This window comes from Lynx rufus, unplaced genomic scaffold (assembly GCF_022079265.1).
Source record: "Lynx rufus isolate CCGP_SWC_20201006 ecotype Redwood Valley unplaced genomic scaffold, mLynRuf1.p SCAF_10, whole genome shotgun sequence".
NCBI lineage: Eukaryota > Metazoa > Chordata > Mammalia > Carnivora > Felidae > Lynx > Lynx rufus.
Genome location: NW_025814824.1, coordinates 81,744,030 through 81,764,382, shown reverse-complemented (window position 1 = coordinate 81,764,382; position 20,353 = coordinate 81,744,030). Strand labels below are relative to the sequence as shown.

Sequence of the window (20,353 nt, the reverse complement as noted above, 5' to 3'; positions counted from 1 at the left end):
TGGAAAGCAGTGTGGAGTTTCCTCAGAAAATTAAAAATAGACCTACCCTATGACCCAGCAATAGCACTGCTAGGAATTTACCCAAGGGATACAGGAGTGCTGATGCATAGGGGCACCTGTACCCCAATGTTTATAGCAGGACTCTCAACAATAGCCAAATAGACTAAATGTCCATCAACTGATGAATGGATAAAGAAATTGTGGTTTATATACACAATGGAATACTACGTGGCAATGACAAAGAATGAAATATGGCCTTTTGTAGCAACGTGGATGGAACTGGAGAGTGTGATGCTAAGTGAAATAAGCCATACAGAGAAAGACAGATACCATATGGTTTCACTCTTATGTGGATCCTGAGAAACTTAACAGAAACCCATGGGGGAGGGGAAGGAAAAAAAAAAAAGAGGTTAGAGTGGGAGAGAGCCAAAGCATAAGAGACTGTTAAAAACTGAGAACAAATTGAGGGTTGATGGGGGGTGGGAGGGAGGGGAGGGTGGGTGATGGGTATTGAGGAGGGCACCTTTTGGGATGAGTACTGGGTGTTGTATGGAAACCAATTTGACAACAAATTTCATATATTAAAAAAAAAAACAACCAAGACCCATATATTTGCTGCCAGCAAGACACTCATTTTAGACTGAAAGACACCTGTAGATTGAAAGTGAGGGGATAAAGAAATATTTACCATGCAAATGGATATCAGAAGAAAGCCAGAGTAGCAATACTTATATCAGGCAAACTAGATTTTAAACTAAAGGCTGTAACAAGAGATGAAGAAGGGCATTCATTACATCATACTAAGGGGGTCTATCCAACAAGAACATCTAATAATTGTACATATTTATGCTCCTAACTCAGAACACCCAAATATATAAAACAATAACAAACAGAAAGGAAATCATTGATAATAATACGATAATAGTAGGGGACTTTAACACCTGACTTACAGCAAAGGACAGATCATGTAAGCAGAAAATCAACAAGGAAACAATGGCTTTGAATGACACACTATACCAGATGGACTTAACAGGTATATTTGCAACATTTCGTCCAAAAGCAGCAGAATATGCATTGTTTTTCAAATGCACATGGAACATTCTCAGATTAGATCACATTCTGGGTCAGAAATCAGCCCTCAACAAGTACAAAAAAATTGAAGTCATACCGTGCAAATTTTCTGATCACAACACTATGAAATTTGAAGTCAATCAGAAGAAGAAATTCGGAAAGATCACTAATTCATGGAGGCTAAAGAACATCCTACTAAAGAATTAATGGTCAACCAGGAAATTAAAGAAGAAAGTAACAAGTACCTGGAAACAAATGAAAATGAAACATGACCATCCAAAACCTTTGGGATGCAGCAAAAGTGGTCATTAGAGGGATGTTTATAGCAATACAGGTCTACATCAAGAATCCAGAAAAGTGTCAAATATACAACATAACCTTACACCTAAAGGAGCTAGAAAAAGAAAACAAATGAAGTATAAAGCCAGCAGAAGAAGGGAAATATTCCTAGTTTCCTATAGGTTTTATTGCAAATGGGTGTTGAAGTTTATCAAATACTTTTGTTTCATCTATTGAAATTTTGAAATGATTATTCTCCTTTACGTGTTAGTGGAATGATTTTCATTGGTTGGTTTTCAAATATTAAACTAACCTATCATCACGAATAAATCCTTTGGCTCAGTGTAGTATGCTTTCTGTGTAACTCTGATTTTAATTTTGTAATTTTTCATTTAGAGTTTTGAAACATCAAAGATCATTCTTTGATTTTCCTTTCTTTTTATTTACCTCTCAAATTTTAGTATTAGTGCCATGCTTGCCTCACAAAAAGAGTCACAGACTTTTTCTTCTACTATTCTGGTGAAGAGTTCAGTGATGAGTTCATGTAAGACTGATTATTTCTTCCTTAAATGTTTGGAAGAACCCAACAGTGAAATCACTGGGGACTTGATATTTTTATTATGGGAACTTTTGATAATGCATTCCATTTCTCTAGTAGATAAGAAACTATTCAGATTTTCTTTTCTTTTGTCGGCTTTCATGTATTTTATCTTTGAAGTATTTGTCCATTTTACTCAAATTGGCATTCATCAGCTTAAAGTTGCTCATAATAGCCTTACATTAAAAAAAATGTCCTTACATAAAAAAAGTACAGGGAGTAAAAAACACAAATAATACCTGTAAAAATTAATGAATGTTTATATATGTATATATCCATGTAGCCACTATAGATGGAGCTAGAGAGTATTATGCTAAGCGAAGTAAGAGAAATCAAATACCATATGATTTCACTCATATGTGGAATTTAAGAAACAAAACATAGAGAAAAAAGAGTGAGAGAGGCAAACCAAGAAAATGACTCTTAACTATAGAGAACAAACTGATGGTTAGCAGAGGGGAGGTGGCTGGGATAATGGGTTAAACAGGTGATAGGGATTAAGGGGTGCACTTGTGATGAGCACCAGGTGTTCCATGGAAGTGTTGAATCACCATATTGTACACCTGAAAATAATATTACACTGTATGTTAACTGGAATTTAAATAAATACTTAAAATATATACATTTTAAAAATGTATTATGACATTTTAAAATGTATTAACAACATTTTCATCTCCCCAGTTTTCCTCAACATTACCCCAGAGATAAAAAGACTGACACTGATACTTTTTTGAGACTATTTAGCAACTAGAACTCTCAATTATTTTGGATGGGAATGTAAATTTGTATAAGCATTTGGAACATAGTTTGCCTACATATACTAAAGTTAAATATTGCTTACCCTAAGACTCAGACATATCACCTCTGCATATACACCTGAGAGAAATAAATACATATGGCCCACAAAAGACATACTTAAGGATGTTCCTGTCACCTTTACTCATAATAGTCAAAAATTGGAAATGACCATATATGTTCATCAACAGAAAAAATGAATAAAGTATCATTTGTGTAATGAAATATTATATAGCAATACAATACAAATCATGTCACAACATGATTGAATGTGACAGATGTCATGTTGAGCTAAAGAAGCCAGATGTAAGAGTTCTACCATGTGATTCCTTTTACTTGAACTTTAATGATAGACAAAACTAATCTTCTGGTAATATGTATCACAAGAGTAGTTACCTCCAAGAGGATAATGGCTCAGAAGGGAAAAGAGGGAGCCTTCTAACTTGGAGGAGATATTATATATCTTGATTAGCAGGGTGTTACACAGGTGTAAACATGAAAAATTCATTGAGTTGTGCACTTCAGATTTATGTGCTGTGTTGACTTATGCCATAACCCAGTACATTTTTGGAAACTGGCTGGTAGCTCTATGCTTATAGATGGAGCTGTTGACTTTGAGTTCCACTGAAGCATGATCTGGCTTGGAAATGCGTTTTGAGGAGGGGTCTCCAATGCCAGTAGGAGAAGAAAATTATTCTAATATTCTATATTCAAGATAGAGGTCTAGAAGAAAAATCTGGATAAAGGGCTGTGGGTCTCAGCATTCAATATTTGGTGTGCATGTATAGTCATATATTTTCCTTGTTTTTCACATGATTCACTAATAATATAATTCTGAGCTATTTGTGGCAACCCCCATTCCCAAGCTTCTCCAGAAAGTAAACCTCCCAGTTTCTAGCTGGGATAAGACAGGGATAGCATTCCCACAGGGTGGGGTATAAAGAGTAATCTAAGGGACCTAGGTTTTCCTGAAATAACTGTCACCTCTTAGACTACCCTTTCACTCCTGGGTCCCAAGGTACCAAGGGCTTCCAGTTTGTGGGCCTTTTTGAGGATTCTTTGGTGTGACAAGATTGATTCTTATATTTCACCTACTGCCAGTTTAGAATTCCACTTTTCCATATCTATTCACTCATTTAATGCCACATGGAGATAAAGAAAAATTGCAGCATATGGAGCTAAACATGCAAAGAAGACCTTGTTCAATACTATTGGCAGGTGAAGATATGGAGAAAAGAGAACTCTTGTTCACAGTTGGAGGAATTCTAAGTCAGTGCAGGCACTATAGGAAACAGTATGGAGGTACCTCAAAAAATTAAAAATAGAACTACCATACAGTCCAACAATTCCACATCTGGTAATATACTTGAAGTAAATAAAACACTATGTCCAAGAGATATCCACACTCCGTGTTTATTGCAGCATTATTGGCCACAGCCAAGACACGGAAACAATGGAAGTGTCCATCGGGAGATGAGTGATATAGAAGCTGTGAGACACACACACATACAGACACACACACAATGGAATACTCTTCAGCAATAAAAAAAAGAATGGAATCCTTCCATTTGCAAGAATACGAATGGACCTTAAGGATATTATGCTAAGTGAAGTAAGTCAGATGGAGAAAGACAAATACTGTATATGTGGCTCTCACTTATATGTGGAATTAAAAAAAATACCAAAAAACCAAAAATCCCATACTTATAGACAAAGGAATCAGATTTATGGTTTCCAGAGGTAGGGGTTAGGAGTTTGGGGAGTTTGAATAAGGTGGTTAAAAGGTAGAAACTTTCAGTTATAAGATAAATAAGTACTGGGGATATAATATACAACATGATGCCCATAGTTAACACTACTGTGCAGTATATTTGAAAGCTGTTAAAAGAGTAGACCCTAAGAGTTCTCATCACAAGAAGAAAAAGCAATTTTTTCCTTTTTTTTTTTTTTTGGTATCTATATGAGATGATGGATAAGTAAACTTACTGTGGTAATCATTTTACAATATATGCAAGTCAAGTCACTATGCTGTACACCTTAAACTTATACAGCGTTGCATGTAAATTATATTTCAGTAAAACTGGGGGAAGAGATGATTACAGGAGGGGAAAAATACTGAACTCAATTCCACTGGAAAAATAAAAAAGGCAAGAGGACTTTTTTTTTTTTTTTAAGTAAGCTCTACACCAAATGTGGGGCTTGGACTCATGACCCTGAGATCAAGGGTCACATGTCCTACTGACTGAGCCAGCAGGAGGATTTTTAACTGCTAGGGTGAGCTAGTGGAAAAGCACTGGAGGCTGTTATAAGGTTGGTTACTGTGATTAGACTGTGTTTGCTGACTGGCATCCACTAAAGTAGGGCTCCTACCCTTCCACAGAGACTGGGAGATAAGTATGTTCTTTCTTCACGATTGCATTTTAAAGAGATGGCTCCCAGGCCCTTAAGAAAGAAATTCCCAGATTGTACAACTGTCAAGAACATGAGAGAAGATTTATATCTCAAAGGGGCAGAGAAAAAAATTAACTCTGTAAGTCTTCTAAAGTAAAGCTCTAAGAAAGTGGAGGTCAGGGGCCCACAGCCAGGAGAAACTGCCTACAGCTTTGTCAAGTTGAGGGCAATGTTAGGACCATCTTGATCACCACTCTCTCACTTCTCCCCTCACCACTCCCTTTCTACTTTTATCTGTCCTTGTGGGGTTTATGACTTTTTTAAAAAATCACTTTACTTTTAGCAGAATTTTAGGAGAGTGTAAAATTAGATACATGACTTTTTAAAAAAATTTTAATGTTTACTCATTTTTGAGAGACAGAGGCAGAGCACAATTGGGAGTGGGGCAGACAGAGACAGGGAGACACAGAATCTGAAGCAGGGTCCAGGCTCTGAGCTGTCGGCACAGAGCCTGATGTGGGGCTAGAACTGTGAGATCATGACCTGAGCCTAAGTTGGACACTTAACTGACTGAGCCACCCTGGCGCCCCAGGATACATGACTTTAATATAACATCTTTAACTGGAATCCCGAGAATTCTTTCGGAAATATATATCATATGCCTCTAAACTCTTTGTAGCAGCTTCCAGATTTCTTTATAGGAAGAAATTAGGAACAGGAATTTTGTTGCAAGTGAGAAAGCTAGGATATTTATTTACAGAGAAAGTGCATTTTTGCATGGACTGTTTACAAATCAATACAAACAGCATAACTCCTTAATGCTACCACTTAACAGAGAAAAAGTAACAGCTTCCAAAATTTTTTAATGAAGCCAGTACTATACTAATTTGGTCTATTATGAGAGATTCAGACAGTAAATTGGGCAATTATGAATGTTAGCTCTAACAAGGCTCTAGGGAACTCTGTCCCATGGCTCCCTGTCTGCAGGTGCCCAAAGTAGAACCCTCTTCAGCTTTCTCCTGTTATTAGCCTGATGAGCCAGCTCCCTGTTTCTGAGTTTCTCAGTTCAGGTTTCAAAAGACAAACATAAAATACCTCAAAACTCCTGAATACCTGTGTTGAAGGGGATCAGAGTACCACATGTCCCAGAGCATCTTAAAAATCCAGTACAGAACTTCTTTGTTCCAGCTGATGAATGTAACTAAGATAACTCTGGCCTTCCCTTCAGATTTATCCTTGGCTTGGTTTTGCAATCCTTTGTTGATCTCTTAGGCTTCTTGTCTAGAATCCTTCTCTCTCTTGCTCTCTCACTCTTGCTCTTGCTCTCATTCTCCCTTTTCCCCTCTAAACTTATTTTTAACCTCAGCTTAGCAAGCTCTTTTTTGCTTCTGTATTTATTATTCTTGATCCTAAATTCTGATTCCAGTAAATCCCATTACAAACGTTGTCAAGAAGAATCTGAGCTCTTCCTACCTTCCTCCCAAATTAAGGACATCTGCAATGACTTCTTCTTAGCAACCAGAGTAGCAGTAAGAAGGGAAACTTGAGACAAACTACAGGCTAGTAGTTATTGCCTTTGTAATATCCTCTCCATCATGTCGAAGCCAGCTCTTACTTGTTGGCAGACACAGTAGATGAGGAAGCAGTGGAGGTAAGTAAAGGGATCTTACTACCCTGTGATGACAGAGACACAGGTTGCCCTAAGGTTCAGGAAGCACCTCATTGTTATCTCTAGGATCTACAAAGTTTTCTGAGACTTTAGACAGGACTAAGGATGAGAAACCCTTTTAGGGAAAGGAAGAACCAAAAGATAGAACAAGAGATATTAGCACAAGGCCCTTGAGTACAGCTTTGGACACTTTTAGAGGATTTCTGATGTTAACTGGTTGGTAGTATAGACTGAGGGACCTCTATAGGAATAGTCTGATCAAGGGATTGTATGCCAACAGAGATAATTAAAGAGATACAGGTCTTCCCTAAAATAAATTGCAATCTCTTTGAGGTCTCCAATGGAAATGAATGGACTCATTCACTAAAGGTAGGATCTGGATGCCAGGAACAGCATGTCTGCTGGTCTGCATCACCTTCCTCTTGAGAAGATACACATCAGTTGGGTCTTAAGAGAGTCTCCTGCCTCCAGGACATGGTTATTAGAATGTGCCCAGTTACAGAGCCTAACCTTTGTGAGGCATTACATTTGCCATTGAGAGATAGAGTAGGGGAGAAAATAGCTTGTGCCACCTGGTCTCTCAGGGTAAGTAATATAGCTCTGAGATGTGTTCCCCAATTAGTGTAGGGTTCGGCAGTAGATAAATATGTGATGGTTCTCAGTTATTGCTCTTGCTAATGTTTGAAATATTAACTTCAAAATAGAAAAAATCCTTCAATATATCTTGTATTGGTTTGGAGGTGGTTTTTTCTTTAGGTGTGGACTCTGAATAGAGATTGGGAGTAGGGATGTATTTAGATCTGTAAGATATTGATAAGAAAAATCATGAAAAATGGAAAGGTAGCTGACTGAACAGAAACAGTTCTAGTCTGAGAGCCTGGATACTCTGATTCTTATACTATCTCCCTCTAAGAAGCAGTGTTAACTTTTACAGTCACTTCACTTTTCCAAAACTTTGCTTTATCATCTATGAAGCACATGGAGCAGTTGAACTAAATGAAGTTTTCTTAATCCCTATTGAGCATCAAAATACCTGAGGAGGGTTTAGTTTTAGTTTTAGTTTTTTAAATACAGGTACCCAGACTATCTCATAGATAACTTAACTCAGTAGGTCTGAGGATTCTGTACTTTTAGAAATCATCTCACAGACCAATGTTTGAGGACCTCTGGACCAGATGATTCTGTAGGGTCTATCTCATTCGTAAACTTCATTGTTTTTCTATAAAAGACTAGTATCCAAGATAGAAAGGGCAAGCGAGGCTAAAGCTATGAAAGTAGAAATTTTGAGAGACTAAATGTTTGAAGGTATCTAGGTATTCTATCTATATTGACTGATGATGCTGTCTCTGGTGTCCAATGCTATGGGTTGAAACTCTGTCCCTAATATTTATAAGCTATGAGTCCCTCTGTATGTTAGTCAATTCTCTTCCCTATACAATTGTAGGAATAATAATATCTGCTTCCTAGTGCTATTTAAGGAGTAAAGGAGATGATCTGTATGAAGTGCTTAGTACAGTGGCTGATAAGTGTAGTAAGTGGCTGGTAAATGTCAGCTATGCGATGATGATGATGCCAATGACAAAAAACTCAAATACAAGAGGGAAAAAATACAGAACTCTTTATTTCCCATTTAAGAAGAAATGATACAGAAATAAAGGATCATGAGTTTATATGCCCTTCCCTGTAAAATGAGATATTGTGGTAGTTTAAAAAAATTGTATGAATTTTGGGGCTACCAAGAGAATGTAAAATTCAACTCATCTCAGTCTACTCATGTACTGGGCAAAGCAACGGTGAAGCTGATATGGGATGGTAGACATCGTTCAAGGCTTGGTAATACCAGGACTGAAAAGTACCCAGAGCCTCCTTAGAAGAGTATAAAATATTGACCAGAGGGAAAGAGAAAAGAAAGGAAGAATCTATGAGATTCCTAAAAAAGAGGAAAAAGAAGGAAGTAGAGTCAGATTAGAAGTGAAGTCAGATTAGGGAAGATAATGAATATAAAGAGAGATTTGGAAGTTAGAAGATTTGAGAGTCATCACATGTAGAGTTATAGAAGAAATCTAGCATCTAACTCTCCTCCCTAGCTTCCAGATGCTGCAGAGTCATGGAAAACCAATCCAGCATCTCTGAGTTTTTCCTCCAAGGAATATCCAAGTTACCAGAGCAAAAGCAGTTCCTCTTTGGAATTTCCCTGTGTATGTATCTTGTCACTTTAACTGGGAACATGCTCATCTTCCTGGCCATCAGATCAGACCCACACCCCCACACCTCCACGTACTTCTTTCTGACCAACCTGTCTTTTGTTGACATAGGTTTAACATCTTCCACAGTTACCAAGATGCTGTTAAATGTGCAGACTCAACATCACACCATTTCCTATGCTGGTTGCCTCATACAAATGTATTTCTGATGTTTGGCGATCTGGAGAGCTTCTTCCTGGCTGTAATGGTGTATGACCATTATGTGGCCATTTGCCGCCCTCTCCACTACTCCACAGTCATGAGCCCCCAAGTCTGTGCCCTGCTGCTTGCATTGTGCTGGGTCCTCACCCACACTGTTGCCCTGACTCACTGTTGCCCTCCTCATAGCTTGGCTGTCCTTCTCTGTTGCTGGGGAAATAGCTCACTTTTTCTGTGACATAACTCCTATACTGAAGCTGTCATGTTCCAACACTCACATCAGCATGTTGATGGTTTTTGCCATAGGAGGCACAGTGAGTACTCATTGTCCCCTTTATCTGCATTGTCATCTCCTACATCCACATTATATTGGCCTTCTTAAGGGTCCAAACTCCTGGTGCAGAAGGCAAGGCCTTTTCCACCTGTAGTTCCCATCTCTGTGTCATCTGTGTGTTCTATGGGACGCTCTTCAGTGCCTACTTGTGCCCTGCCTCTGTTGCCTCTGAAGAGAAGGACATGGCAGCAGCTGCAAGTGTACACTGTTGTGACCCCCATGTTGAGCCCCTTTATCTATAGACTGAGGAACAAGGACATGAAGGGTGCCCTTAAGAGGCTCCTCAGTCACAGGAGAATTTTATCCTCTTAGATGCAGTGATGGTGGCTTTTCATTAAAGCCACAAACTTGGCTTCAGTTTTGGGTCTGCCACATACTAGCCATAAGATTGTAGTCCCATTACCTATGCACTCTGAGCCTTAGTCTTCTCATCTATAAAATGGAGATAGTTACCTCTATCCTCCAGTAAGGTGACTGGAGGACTAGATGAACTGAGATAAACTCTGAAGTGCATTTTGTATAGTGACAAATAATAGTAGGTTTTCAATAAATGAAAGCTATTTTTATTACTGCTGTAAGTTTTCATCCTTGCCCCCACTCAAAAAGTCAAAACAATCCTTTCTCTGAGATTCACTCATTCAACAAATATCTACCAGACCCCTGCTAGGTGCTGGGAGCTAAGTGCTAAGAGCTAAGGAACTTAAGTTCCTTAAGTGCATGGGATAAGACCAAGTCCCTGCTTTCATAACACTTCCATTTCCAGATTATTAATTTGCCAATCATAAAAAAAATTGGGGGCTGTCTTGGTGGTAGCATTAAATGGAGGTAAAGATGAAATAAATAAAGGACAGAGGTTACTTTCCAGGAGATGCAGACTAGATAAAGGGTTCCACATCAGAAGACTGAAGTTCAGAGTTGAGATTTCTGTACTGGTTGCCCCACTTCACACAGTTTGCCAAGATTTTACCAGAAAGGATGAATTCTTTGTGCTGTCTCATCCCTTTGATGGTCAGAAATGCTCAATTCCAGCACCCTTTAATGACTTAAAAGGTGTGAACACTGTAACCATCTTTGTTTGCTTCCAGGTTTGCCTTTAGATCTAAAAAAGAGGCATCCGCCACATAACTTAGTTGCAGAGTTGGAAAAAGTTTATAAGCAAATAAGTTCTCTTCTGCCTCTAAGAATCCTAGAAATATTTGAAATATGATTTTTTTTAGAGAGAGAGTGCAAGCAGTGAAGGGGCAGAGGGAGAGCGAGAGAGAGAAAGAGAGAAAGAGAGAGAATCCCAAGCGGCCCCATGCCCAGTGCAGAGCCTGACCTGGGGCTTGATCTCATGAACATGAGATCATGACCTGAGCCAAAATCAAGAGTTGTATGCTTAACCAACCCAGGCACCCCTAAAATATTATTATTTAAAAATAAGAGCCATACAAATATCATATGACTTCACTCATATGAGGACTTTAAGAGACAAAACAGATGAACATAAGGGAAGGGAAACAAAAATAATATAAAAACAGGGAAGGGAACAAAACATAAGAGACTCATAAATATGGAGAACAAACAGAGGGTTACTGGAGGGGGTGTGGGAGGGGGGATGGGCTAAATGGGTAAGGGGCATTAAGGAATCTACTCCTGAAATCACTGTTGCACTATATGCTAACTAATTTGGATGTAAATTTAAAAAAATTAAATTAAATTAAAAAAAAATAAGAGCCACATAATTTAAATTCCTTACATTTCTCTGGTACGACGAAGTATCTACTAGCTACCCAAATCCCATTCCCCATTGCACTTTTTTTCTCAGATTCAACCTATCTTAAAATGTTCCATGATTCCTCTATTTATTTAAACAAATAATTTTTGAGCATTGCCCACACAATCAAGCTGTTCCAGACTTCCACAGTTGGTGAGCACAAATGCAAATTGTGTCAAGCCACATGCCACATCTTAGTACTTGAGTTTTCCATTTGTTTGATAACCTGAATCAGGACTTGACTTTTTTCTCTAGATCTTCTTTCCAGATAATTCTCTGTAGGAGTCCTTGGTAGGGCCGGGGGGAGGGGGGGCATTCTTATAGTCAGGGCTGGAGCTGGTGGCCACCCAGGAGTCCTTCTCTTTTGATTTCCTTAGTTTGCACCTCTTCTTTCATTCTATTGACATCTAATGTTCTAGATTGTGGGCCACAGAAGGCCTAGCTTTATTCTGTCCTTTGAACTGGCAAGAAAAATACCTTCTACTTCTCATGATCAGTTATTTCAGGAGAGGGTCCCTTGGAAGAGTTCTAAGGCCTGATGACATAACCCCTGGACACAAGGAAGGCTGAGGTGTAAGATTACTGGATACAGCTCCACACTATCCCTGCCATCAGTGTCCCTTTGATGTCCTGAACCTGCTGCTCAAACTGGCCCAATTAGCCCTACCTTCTGGTTTCTCTAGATGGTGGTTTCTCTAGATGGTCTTCTAGTTTCTTTCTCCATTCTGAGCCTCACAGAATCTTAATCCAGTGGCAGTGCAGACATGTTGTGACCCTGTTTGGGGCTTTCCCACAGGCCCCAAGCAGACTAAGAGATGAGACTACATGTCTGTTTTGGTTTCCCCAATATCATTGTGTCAGTTAGCAATTAAGTCAGCATAGAGTGTACAAAGATCCACCTGGGGACTCTATTACCTGTCACTGTTGAGTAGTCTAACATTCTTAGGTCCTACACAGTCAAAATAGTTACCACTGTATTCAAAGTTCCAAGTTTATTCTTTTGATACATCCTAGTATACCCACCCCAATCCCTATGTTCACACTTCTGTTCCTTTAAGGTCACCCGTTTTAAGTAGAGTTAATATGATGTTGACAATAAAATAATTCACCCTGAATTATTTGTAAATACAAATTATTTATAAGTCTTTTCATGTAGGTAGTGTCATGTGAGTAGGATGTGCTTTCAATTGGGATTGAGTTGGGGGTGATAATGAAGAGCTTTCAAATTTGCCTATTTATGGTATTTGCCTGCCTTTTGCTTGGAATCTTAATTTTTTTTAAATGTTTATTCATTTTTTGAGAGAGAGAGAGAGAGCATGAGTGGGGGGGGGGTAGAGAGAAGGAGACACAGAATCAGAAGCAGGCTCCAGGCTCTGAGCTGTCAGCACAGAGCCCAACACAGGGCTCAAACTCATGAACTTCTAGATCATGACCTGAGCCAAAGTTAGATGCTTAACTGACTGAGCCACCCAGGAGCCCCTGGAACCTTTTTTTTAAAAAGCAGGTGGTGGGGTACCTGGTGGCTCAATTGGTTAAGTGTTCAGCTTTGGCTCAGATTATGATCTCACAATTCACAGGTTCAAGCCCTGCATCGGGCTGTCGGGCTCTGTGCTGACAGTTCAGAGCCTGGAGCCTGCTTCAGATTCTGTGTTTCCCTCTCTCTCTGTCCCTCCCCTGCTCACACTCTGTCTCTGTCCTTCAAAAAATAAACATTTAAAAAAATTTTTTTAAATAAATAAAAAATTAAAAAAACAGGTGGTTAGAAACTTGTTTCCTCCAATCAACAAAACTAAAAGGTAACCGACGGAATGGGAAAAAATATTTGCAAATAACATATTGAATGAAGGGTTAGTATCCAAAATCTATAAAGAATTTGTGAAATTCACCTAAAAAAACAAATAATCCAGTGAAGAAATGGGCAGAAGACATGAATAGACACTTTTCCAAAGAAGACATCCAGATGGCCAACAGACACATGAAAAGATGCTCAACATCACTCATCATCAGAGAAATACAAATCAAAACCACATTGAGATACCACCTCACACCAGTCAGAGTGACTAAAATTAACAACTCAGGAAATGACAGATGCTGGTGAGGATGTGGAGAAACGGGAACCATCCTGCACTGTTGGTAAGAATGCAAATTGGTGGAGATGCTCTGGAAAACAGTGTTGAGATTCCTCAAAAAATTAAAAATAGAACTACACTACAACCTAGCAATAGCACTACTAGGGAATTTATCCAAAGGATACAGGAGTAGTGATTCATAGGGGCACATGTATCCCAATGTTTATAGCAGCGCTTTCAACAATAGCCAAATTATAGAAAGTGCCCAAACGCCCATCAAGTGATGAATAGATAAAGAAAATCTGGTTTATGTATACAATGGAATACTACTTGGCAATGAGAAAGAATGAAATCCTCTTCATTTGCAGCAAATTGGATGGAACTGGAGGATATTGTGCTAAGTGAAAGAAGTCAGTCAGAGAAAGATATCATATGTTTTCACTCATATGTGGAACTTGAGAAACTTAACAGAAGACCTGGAGGAAGGGAAGGGGAAAAAAGTAGTTACAAACCGAGAGGGAGGGAGGCAAACCATAAGAGACTCTTAGATACAGAGAACAAACTAAGGGTTGATGGGGCAGGGAGGGGAAAATGTGGGATGCGCATTGAGGAGGGCACTTGTTGGGATTAGCATTGGGTATTGTATATAAGTGATGAACCACAGGAATCTACCCCCAACACCAAGAGCACACTGTATGTTAGCCAATTTGACAATAAATATATTTAATAAAAATCTTGTTTCCTCACTTCTAAAAGACTTTTTTAATGTTTACTTATTTATTTTGAGAGAGAGAGTCAGAAGCGAGTGGGAGAGGGGCAGGGAAAAGTGAGAGAATTCCAAGCAGGCTCTGTGCACTGTCAGCGCAGAGCCCAATGTGGGGCTCAATCTCATGGACTGCAAGATCAGGACCTGAGCTGAAATCAAGAGTTGGATGCTCAACTGACTAAACTACCCAAGTGCCACTCACTTTTAAAAGATTTTAAAGCCTGATCAAAACTATTCAAAGTGCCTAGCCTTCATTATGTTCTTAAATGTCAGTTTACAGAACCAGAAATCCAGAACAATCCTATTCTACCACCTACTTCCCATTAATTACCAAGACCACTCTAGTCTACCTTCTAAGATATTCTTTTGTCTGTCCCCATGCCATTGTCTTCATTCAGGCCTTCATCATCTGTGACCTGGATGCACAATAACCTTCTGATTGAGCTCTCTGTCTCTAGGCTCTCCAATTCATTGCCAACCCATGTGGTACATTTGTTACCTGAATAGTCTTCTAGGATACAAATGTAACCTTCCCCAGGTTTAATCCCTACTGCACCCCATCCCCAGCAAATGGTGCCCAGTCACTTGAAAGGCAATGTCTTAAGTCCCCAACAGAACTTCCTAACCCCTTCACCATATAGTCCTTATCTGACTGTCTAGACTCATCTCTTGCCCCCCTCAACTCATACACACATATGCTTTAGCAACACCCACTTTTTACATTTTCCTGAACTATGCTATTTCAGTGCCCTCATTCACTCTGTTCTCTCTGCCAAGACTGCCATTTCTCTCATTAGGCATCATCACCCTGAACATCTTTCAAAACCCAGCTACAGGACTACCTCCTCTGTAAAGCTTTTGGTGATATCCAGGCAGCGTTAACTATATCCTCCCTATGCTACTGCCATTTATTATATTTAGGCCATTGTCTCTAAGTTCATTATCCTCAACTGAAAAATGCAGATAATAATGTACATGCTTCATAGGATTATTATGAGCACTAAAAAAGATAATAACAGATAAAGCTTTTAATTGCATGCCCAACACAGTAACATGCTCAATAAGCACAATTATTATCAATAGTATTATATTAAAACACTTTTTAATATTCCTGTATATTTTTAGCTCACCTGTCTCTACACCACTAGACTGTTCCCTTCTTTTGCATGGAGGTCGTGTCTTTTTTTTTTTTTTTTTTAATTTTTTTTTTTTCAACGTTTATTTATTTTTGGGACAGAGAGAGACAGAGCATGAACGGGGGAGGGGCAGAGAGAGAGGGAGACACAGAATCGGAAACAGGCTCCAGGCTCTGAGCCATCAGCCCAGAGCCTGACGCGGGGCTCGAACTCACGAACCGCGAGATCGTGACCTCGCTGAAGTCGGACGCTTAACCGACTGCGCCACCCAGGCGCCCCTGGAGGTCGTGTCTTTATCCAGCTGTGTACGACAAGGTCTAGACACACTGACGTAGAGTAGGTAACTTGCAAAATAGCTAATGAGTGACAGAATCTATATGATAGGCAAACTATAAAAGACTCTTAAAAACTGAGAATAAACTGAGGGTTGATGAGGGGTAGGAGGGACGGGAGGGTGGGTGATGGGCATTGAGGAGGGCACCTGTTGGGGATGAGCACTGGATGTTGTATGGAAACCAATTTGACAATAAATTTCATATTAAAAAATAAAAAAATAAAAGGTTTAGGAGATACCTACTTTAAAAGTATTTACAGTTCTATATCATGAAGGAAAAGCATATAAAATGTCCCTGATAACTTCTAACCACTGATTTTTTTTAAATACAGTTTTGGTTCATAGAAAAAAAAAAAGAAAGTCTCACTATTTTTCTGGTATTTACTCTATCCTAAATGACAAATAAATTAAAATGTATTGAGTCCCTCCTGATTTCATTTATAGCTTCTTTCTCAAAGAATAACTTTCCAATATCACCCAATTTCTCCTTCCCCCTAGCTCCCAGCAATCACCATTCTATATCTGCTTCTCTAAATAGGACTATTTTAGATTCCACATAAAAGTGAGATCATGCAGGATTTGTCTTTCTGTGTCTGACTTATTTCACCTAGTATATTGTACAAAGTTCAGTTATGCATGATGAAAAAGTTTTTGAGAACTAATGTACAGCAAGATGACCACAGATATCAATACTGTATTGTATACTTGACATTTGCTAGGTGAATGTATCTTATATTCCCTCACCACACACACAAAAATAAAACAAAATGTTAACTATGTGGAGGTGATAGGTATATCAATTAGCTTGAAATGGCAATCATTTCACAACATATACGTATCAAAACATAAAGGTGTACACTTTAAATACATATAACATTTATATGTCAATTATACCTCAATAAACTATTTTTTGAAAAGAACTAATAAATTCCCAGGAAATAAGGGGAGAAACATACATTGTATTAGCTACATGATATCACAATCTAATAGACAAGAGTAGTAATCAATAATATCAACTAAGAATTCACAGCCTCTACTAAAGAGTTGGTAGGAAAAGAGTGAATAACTGTAACAATGTAATTGAAGTTGTCAAATATATACTGAGCACCTATTCCATGCTAGGCTTAAGATTAGTGGTCTAGCATCTGGGGATATGTGATTACCTATGTCTGTTATAAAGATGAGCAGATGTCACTGACATAAGACTATTGGCCTGTTGAGGAGTTTCTCCAGGGACCCTTTCATGTCTCTGTTCCTTAGGCTATAAATGAAAGGGTTAAGCAATGGAGTGACCACTGTGTACATCACAGAGGCAATAATGTTCTTGTCACTGGAACTGCTGGATGAAGGGAAAAAATACAGCCCAATGATTGTTCCGTAATACAAAGATACCACAGAGAGGTGGGAGCCACACGTGGACAAGGCTTTGCAGATCCCCCTGGTAGAGGGAACCTTCAAGATGGTGGCCCCAATGTGGCCATAAGAGATCAAGATGCAAATTAGTGGGATAGTAATGACTGCCACACCGGCTGTGAAAATGACCAGCTCATTAAGGGAGGTGTCTGAGCAGGAGAGCTTGAGCAGGACACCAAGGTCACAGAAGAAATGGGGGATGGCATTGTCAGCACAAAAGGACAGCTGGGCCAAGAGGAGAGTGTGAGACAGGGCACTGGCACAGGACAGGATCCAAGATACAGCTACTAGTAAGATACACACCCCCTCTCTCATGATGGTGGTATAGTGGAGTGGGTGACAGATAGCCACATACCGATCATATGCCATTGATGTGAGAAGAAAATTGTCCAGATCAGTAAAAAATATGAAAAAATACATCTGTGTTACACAGCCTGTGTAGGGGATGGATTGATCCTGAAAGTGCATGTTTATCAGCATCTTGGGGACGGTGACAGATGAGAAGGAGACATCTGTGAGGGCCAAGTGGCTGAGGAAGAAGTACATGGGGGTGTGGAGGCGAGAGTCCAGCCTGATGAGCAGGATGATGAGCAGGTTCCCCAGCACTGTGGTCAGGTACATGCCCAGGAACAGGGCGAAGAACATGCCCTGCTGCTCTGGCCGGATGGGGAGCCCCAGGAGGAGGAACTCAGATGTGCTGCTCTGGTTCTCAGGCCTCATGTTCACCTTCTGCTCTGGGTAAAAGGACAGTGAAAAAGCAGAAATCAACAGATGTTAATTTAACCTCAGGCAGATACAAATGAGATCCTTTTTACTGGTGAATATGCCAGTGTCTGTCCGCATTGCCATGTCTCAACAAATTTTTAAAAACTGGATGGTGTTTATCATGTAAAATGAGAGAATTTGCCAACAGAGAAGACAGTTTGCTATGGAAGAAAAAGTGGCTCAACTGGCATTTTTCACCATCCAGGGGACAGGCAGCCCAGGCCACAACATATTTTCATAACTATGTCTAGTCAGTAAAGAGAAAGCCTTGCACTGTCTTAGCAGGAACTATTAAGCTAAAATCTCCCTAATTTCTCTTCCATTTCTGTATGTTTAAAGACAATTGTCAGGTTAGACTTAACTTTCAAGTTGTAAGGTTTTGAAATCTGACTCCAAATCCATTAATAAGTAAAATATAAGGAGAAGGTTTCAACAAATTGGGATTCCATCTTCCCAAAGGTAAGTGGATCAAAAGTAAATATCCAAAATTTCCATAATGTATAAAGGTCAAAGAAAACATATCTGTCGATTGAACTCAGAAATTCTCAGAGCTCAGTCTTGCAAGAGCACTGTTTAAAAATGCAAAAATATTGCTGACAGTTATATATTTATTGCTAGGAATTACATTTATCAGGACTTCTTTAGATCATTTTCCAATTTCTTCATGATTCAATGAGCTTGCGTGACACGATGAAAACCACAATTCATAATAGAAACAGCTGTTATTGGGCACCTGGGTGGCTCAGTCAGTTGAGCTCTGACTTCAGCTCAGGTCATTACCTCGAGGTTCATGAGTTAGAGCCCCACATCGAGCTCACTGCTGTCAGCCTGTCAGCGCAGAGCCTGCTTTGGATCCTCTGTCCCCCTCTCTTTGCCCCTCCCCCACTTGCACTCTCCCCCCGAATAAATAAATAAATATTAAAAAAAAAAAGAGAAAGAGCTGTTATCAAGAGAGGTCAAAGAGGCGCCATGATATGCCCCCTGCTCCTTTTTTTAGCTTCCTCATTTGGGCTCTTGGCATCTTGAACTACAGCTCTGGATAATCAGCCCTGTAAAAATTCTACACATGTCCAGGAGGTTTTGTTTCTTACAAAATCTATTTGTGTTCTCCCTCAACCACTGCTATTTACCCATTAAAATAGTCTAAAGCCTAAATTACCAAATCCTGCAAAGTAAGTAGGAAAAGATATTTATGATCTCACTGTGTCTTAATTAAAAGTTCCTTTAAGACAAAAATCAGTGTCAAATGCCTATATCTGCCTACATACAGTATGTAAATGCAGGATGTTAGGATTGCATTATAGTAGTTGTTAACTGAAAGAAAAATTCAGAAGAGCTTTATACAGGTGGGTTTAAAATCTCTTGCTTCTTTAGGCTGATGAATTGAGCATACTCCTACTCCATCTGGGTATACTATCTTCTTTTTTAAACTTACTGAAAAGCTGCCAACACAAGAGAGTTCTAGGTGGGCCAGTAGAGAAGAGTGCCTGGCCCAGGTTCCTAATCTGTGTCTGCTCACTCCAGCATTTTGGACTTTTGGCTATGATGTTAAAGATAGAGCCCCATGTCTGAGTGCGGTGTGGTGTATCAGACAAGCAATGCAATTAGAAATAGATTCACATTCTGGCAATACTATTTCATGTTTGTGAGTTCTGGGCAGGTGACCCATTTTGAGTCTCAATTTTCTTATCTCTAAATTGGAGATATGATGGGGTGCCTGGGTGGCTCAGTTGGTTAAGCGTCCAGCTTTCAGTTCAGGTCGTGATCTCACAGTCTGTGAGTTTAAGGTCCACATAGGGTGGGCTCTGTTTTGACAGGTCAGAGCCTGAAGCCTACTTTGTATTCTGTGTCTCCCTCTCTCTCTGCCCTTCCCCTGCTCATGCGCTCTCTCTCTCTCTCTCTCTCTCTCTCTCTCTCTCTCTCTGTGTCTCTCAAAAATAAATAAACATTAAAAAAATTTTTTTAATTGGAGATATGACTATGAGCCTCAGTCATGAGAAAATTGTGAATATTAATAAGATAATATTGGTGAAACACCATGCAGATTGTTGGCACAAATCAATGTTAGTTTCCTGCCCTCCATGTCATGAGACCCCCTTATTTCTCCCTCCTGACTCCTCCCTCCCCTCAATAGGCAGATATTAAGCAGAGTTCAGGTGCCACAAAGCCACTTCATTGTGGGGTTATGACCTGATGCAGGCAAAGGCCATAGACGCAATGATGAAGTTGGGAGTACAGGCAAGAGGCCAACTACATCTGCCTGGTAGAAAATGAAACCTCCACTATCCCACACTTCTGGACTTCTTCCACCTTCCCTCCATTCTCTCTGCTTTCCCTCATGCCTTATAAATAGGGCTACTCCTTTCTGAACTAGTAAATTTATCTAGTCTATGAGATTTGGTATTTTAATAAAAATTCCTTGGATACAATTTGATAATATCTCTTTTTTTTCTGCATAAACCTTTTATAAGAATCATATATGGACTCTTACTCCACCGCACTCAGCCTTCTGGTCAATAATACCTCAACCACCACTTACTGAGAACTGATATTTCTTTGACAGTGAGGCTGTGTG

The 20,353-nt window shown here is 39.4% G+C and overlaps 2 protein-coding genes across 2 annotated transcripts; one reads left to right on the top strand and one right to left on the bottom strand.

Moving 5' to 3' along the window:
* Window positions 1–8,910: 8,910 nt before the first annotated feature.
* On the top strand, window positions 8,911–9,851 carry LOC124503806 (olfactory receptor 1N1). Its single transcript, XM_053722168.1, is given in 5 exon segments — window positions 8,911–9,211; window positions 9,214–9,380; window positions 9,382–9,522; window positions 9,524–9,736; window positions 9,738–9,851. Coding segments are annotated over 5 exon segments (936 nt in total).
* A 6,940-nt stretch (window positions 9,852–16,791) lies between these two features.
* On the bottom strand, window positions 16,792–17,733 carry LOC124503798 (olfactory receptor 1J4-like). The gene has a single exon (XM_047069079.1). The coding sequence runs from the start codon at window positions 17,731–17,733 to the stop codon at window positions 16,792–16,794; it is 942 nt and encodes a 313-aa protein (XP_046925035.1).
* Window positions 17,734–20,353: the final 2,620 nt, after the last annotated feature.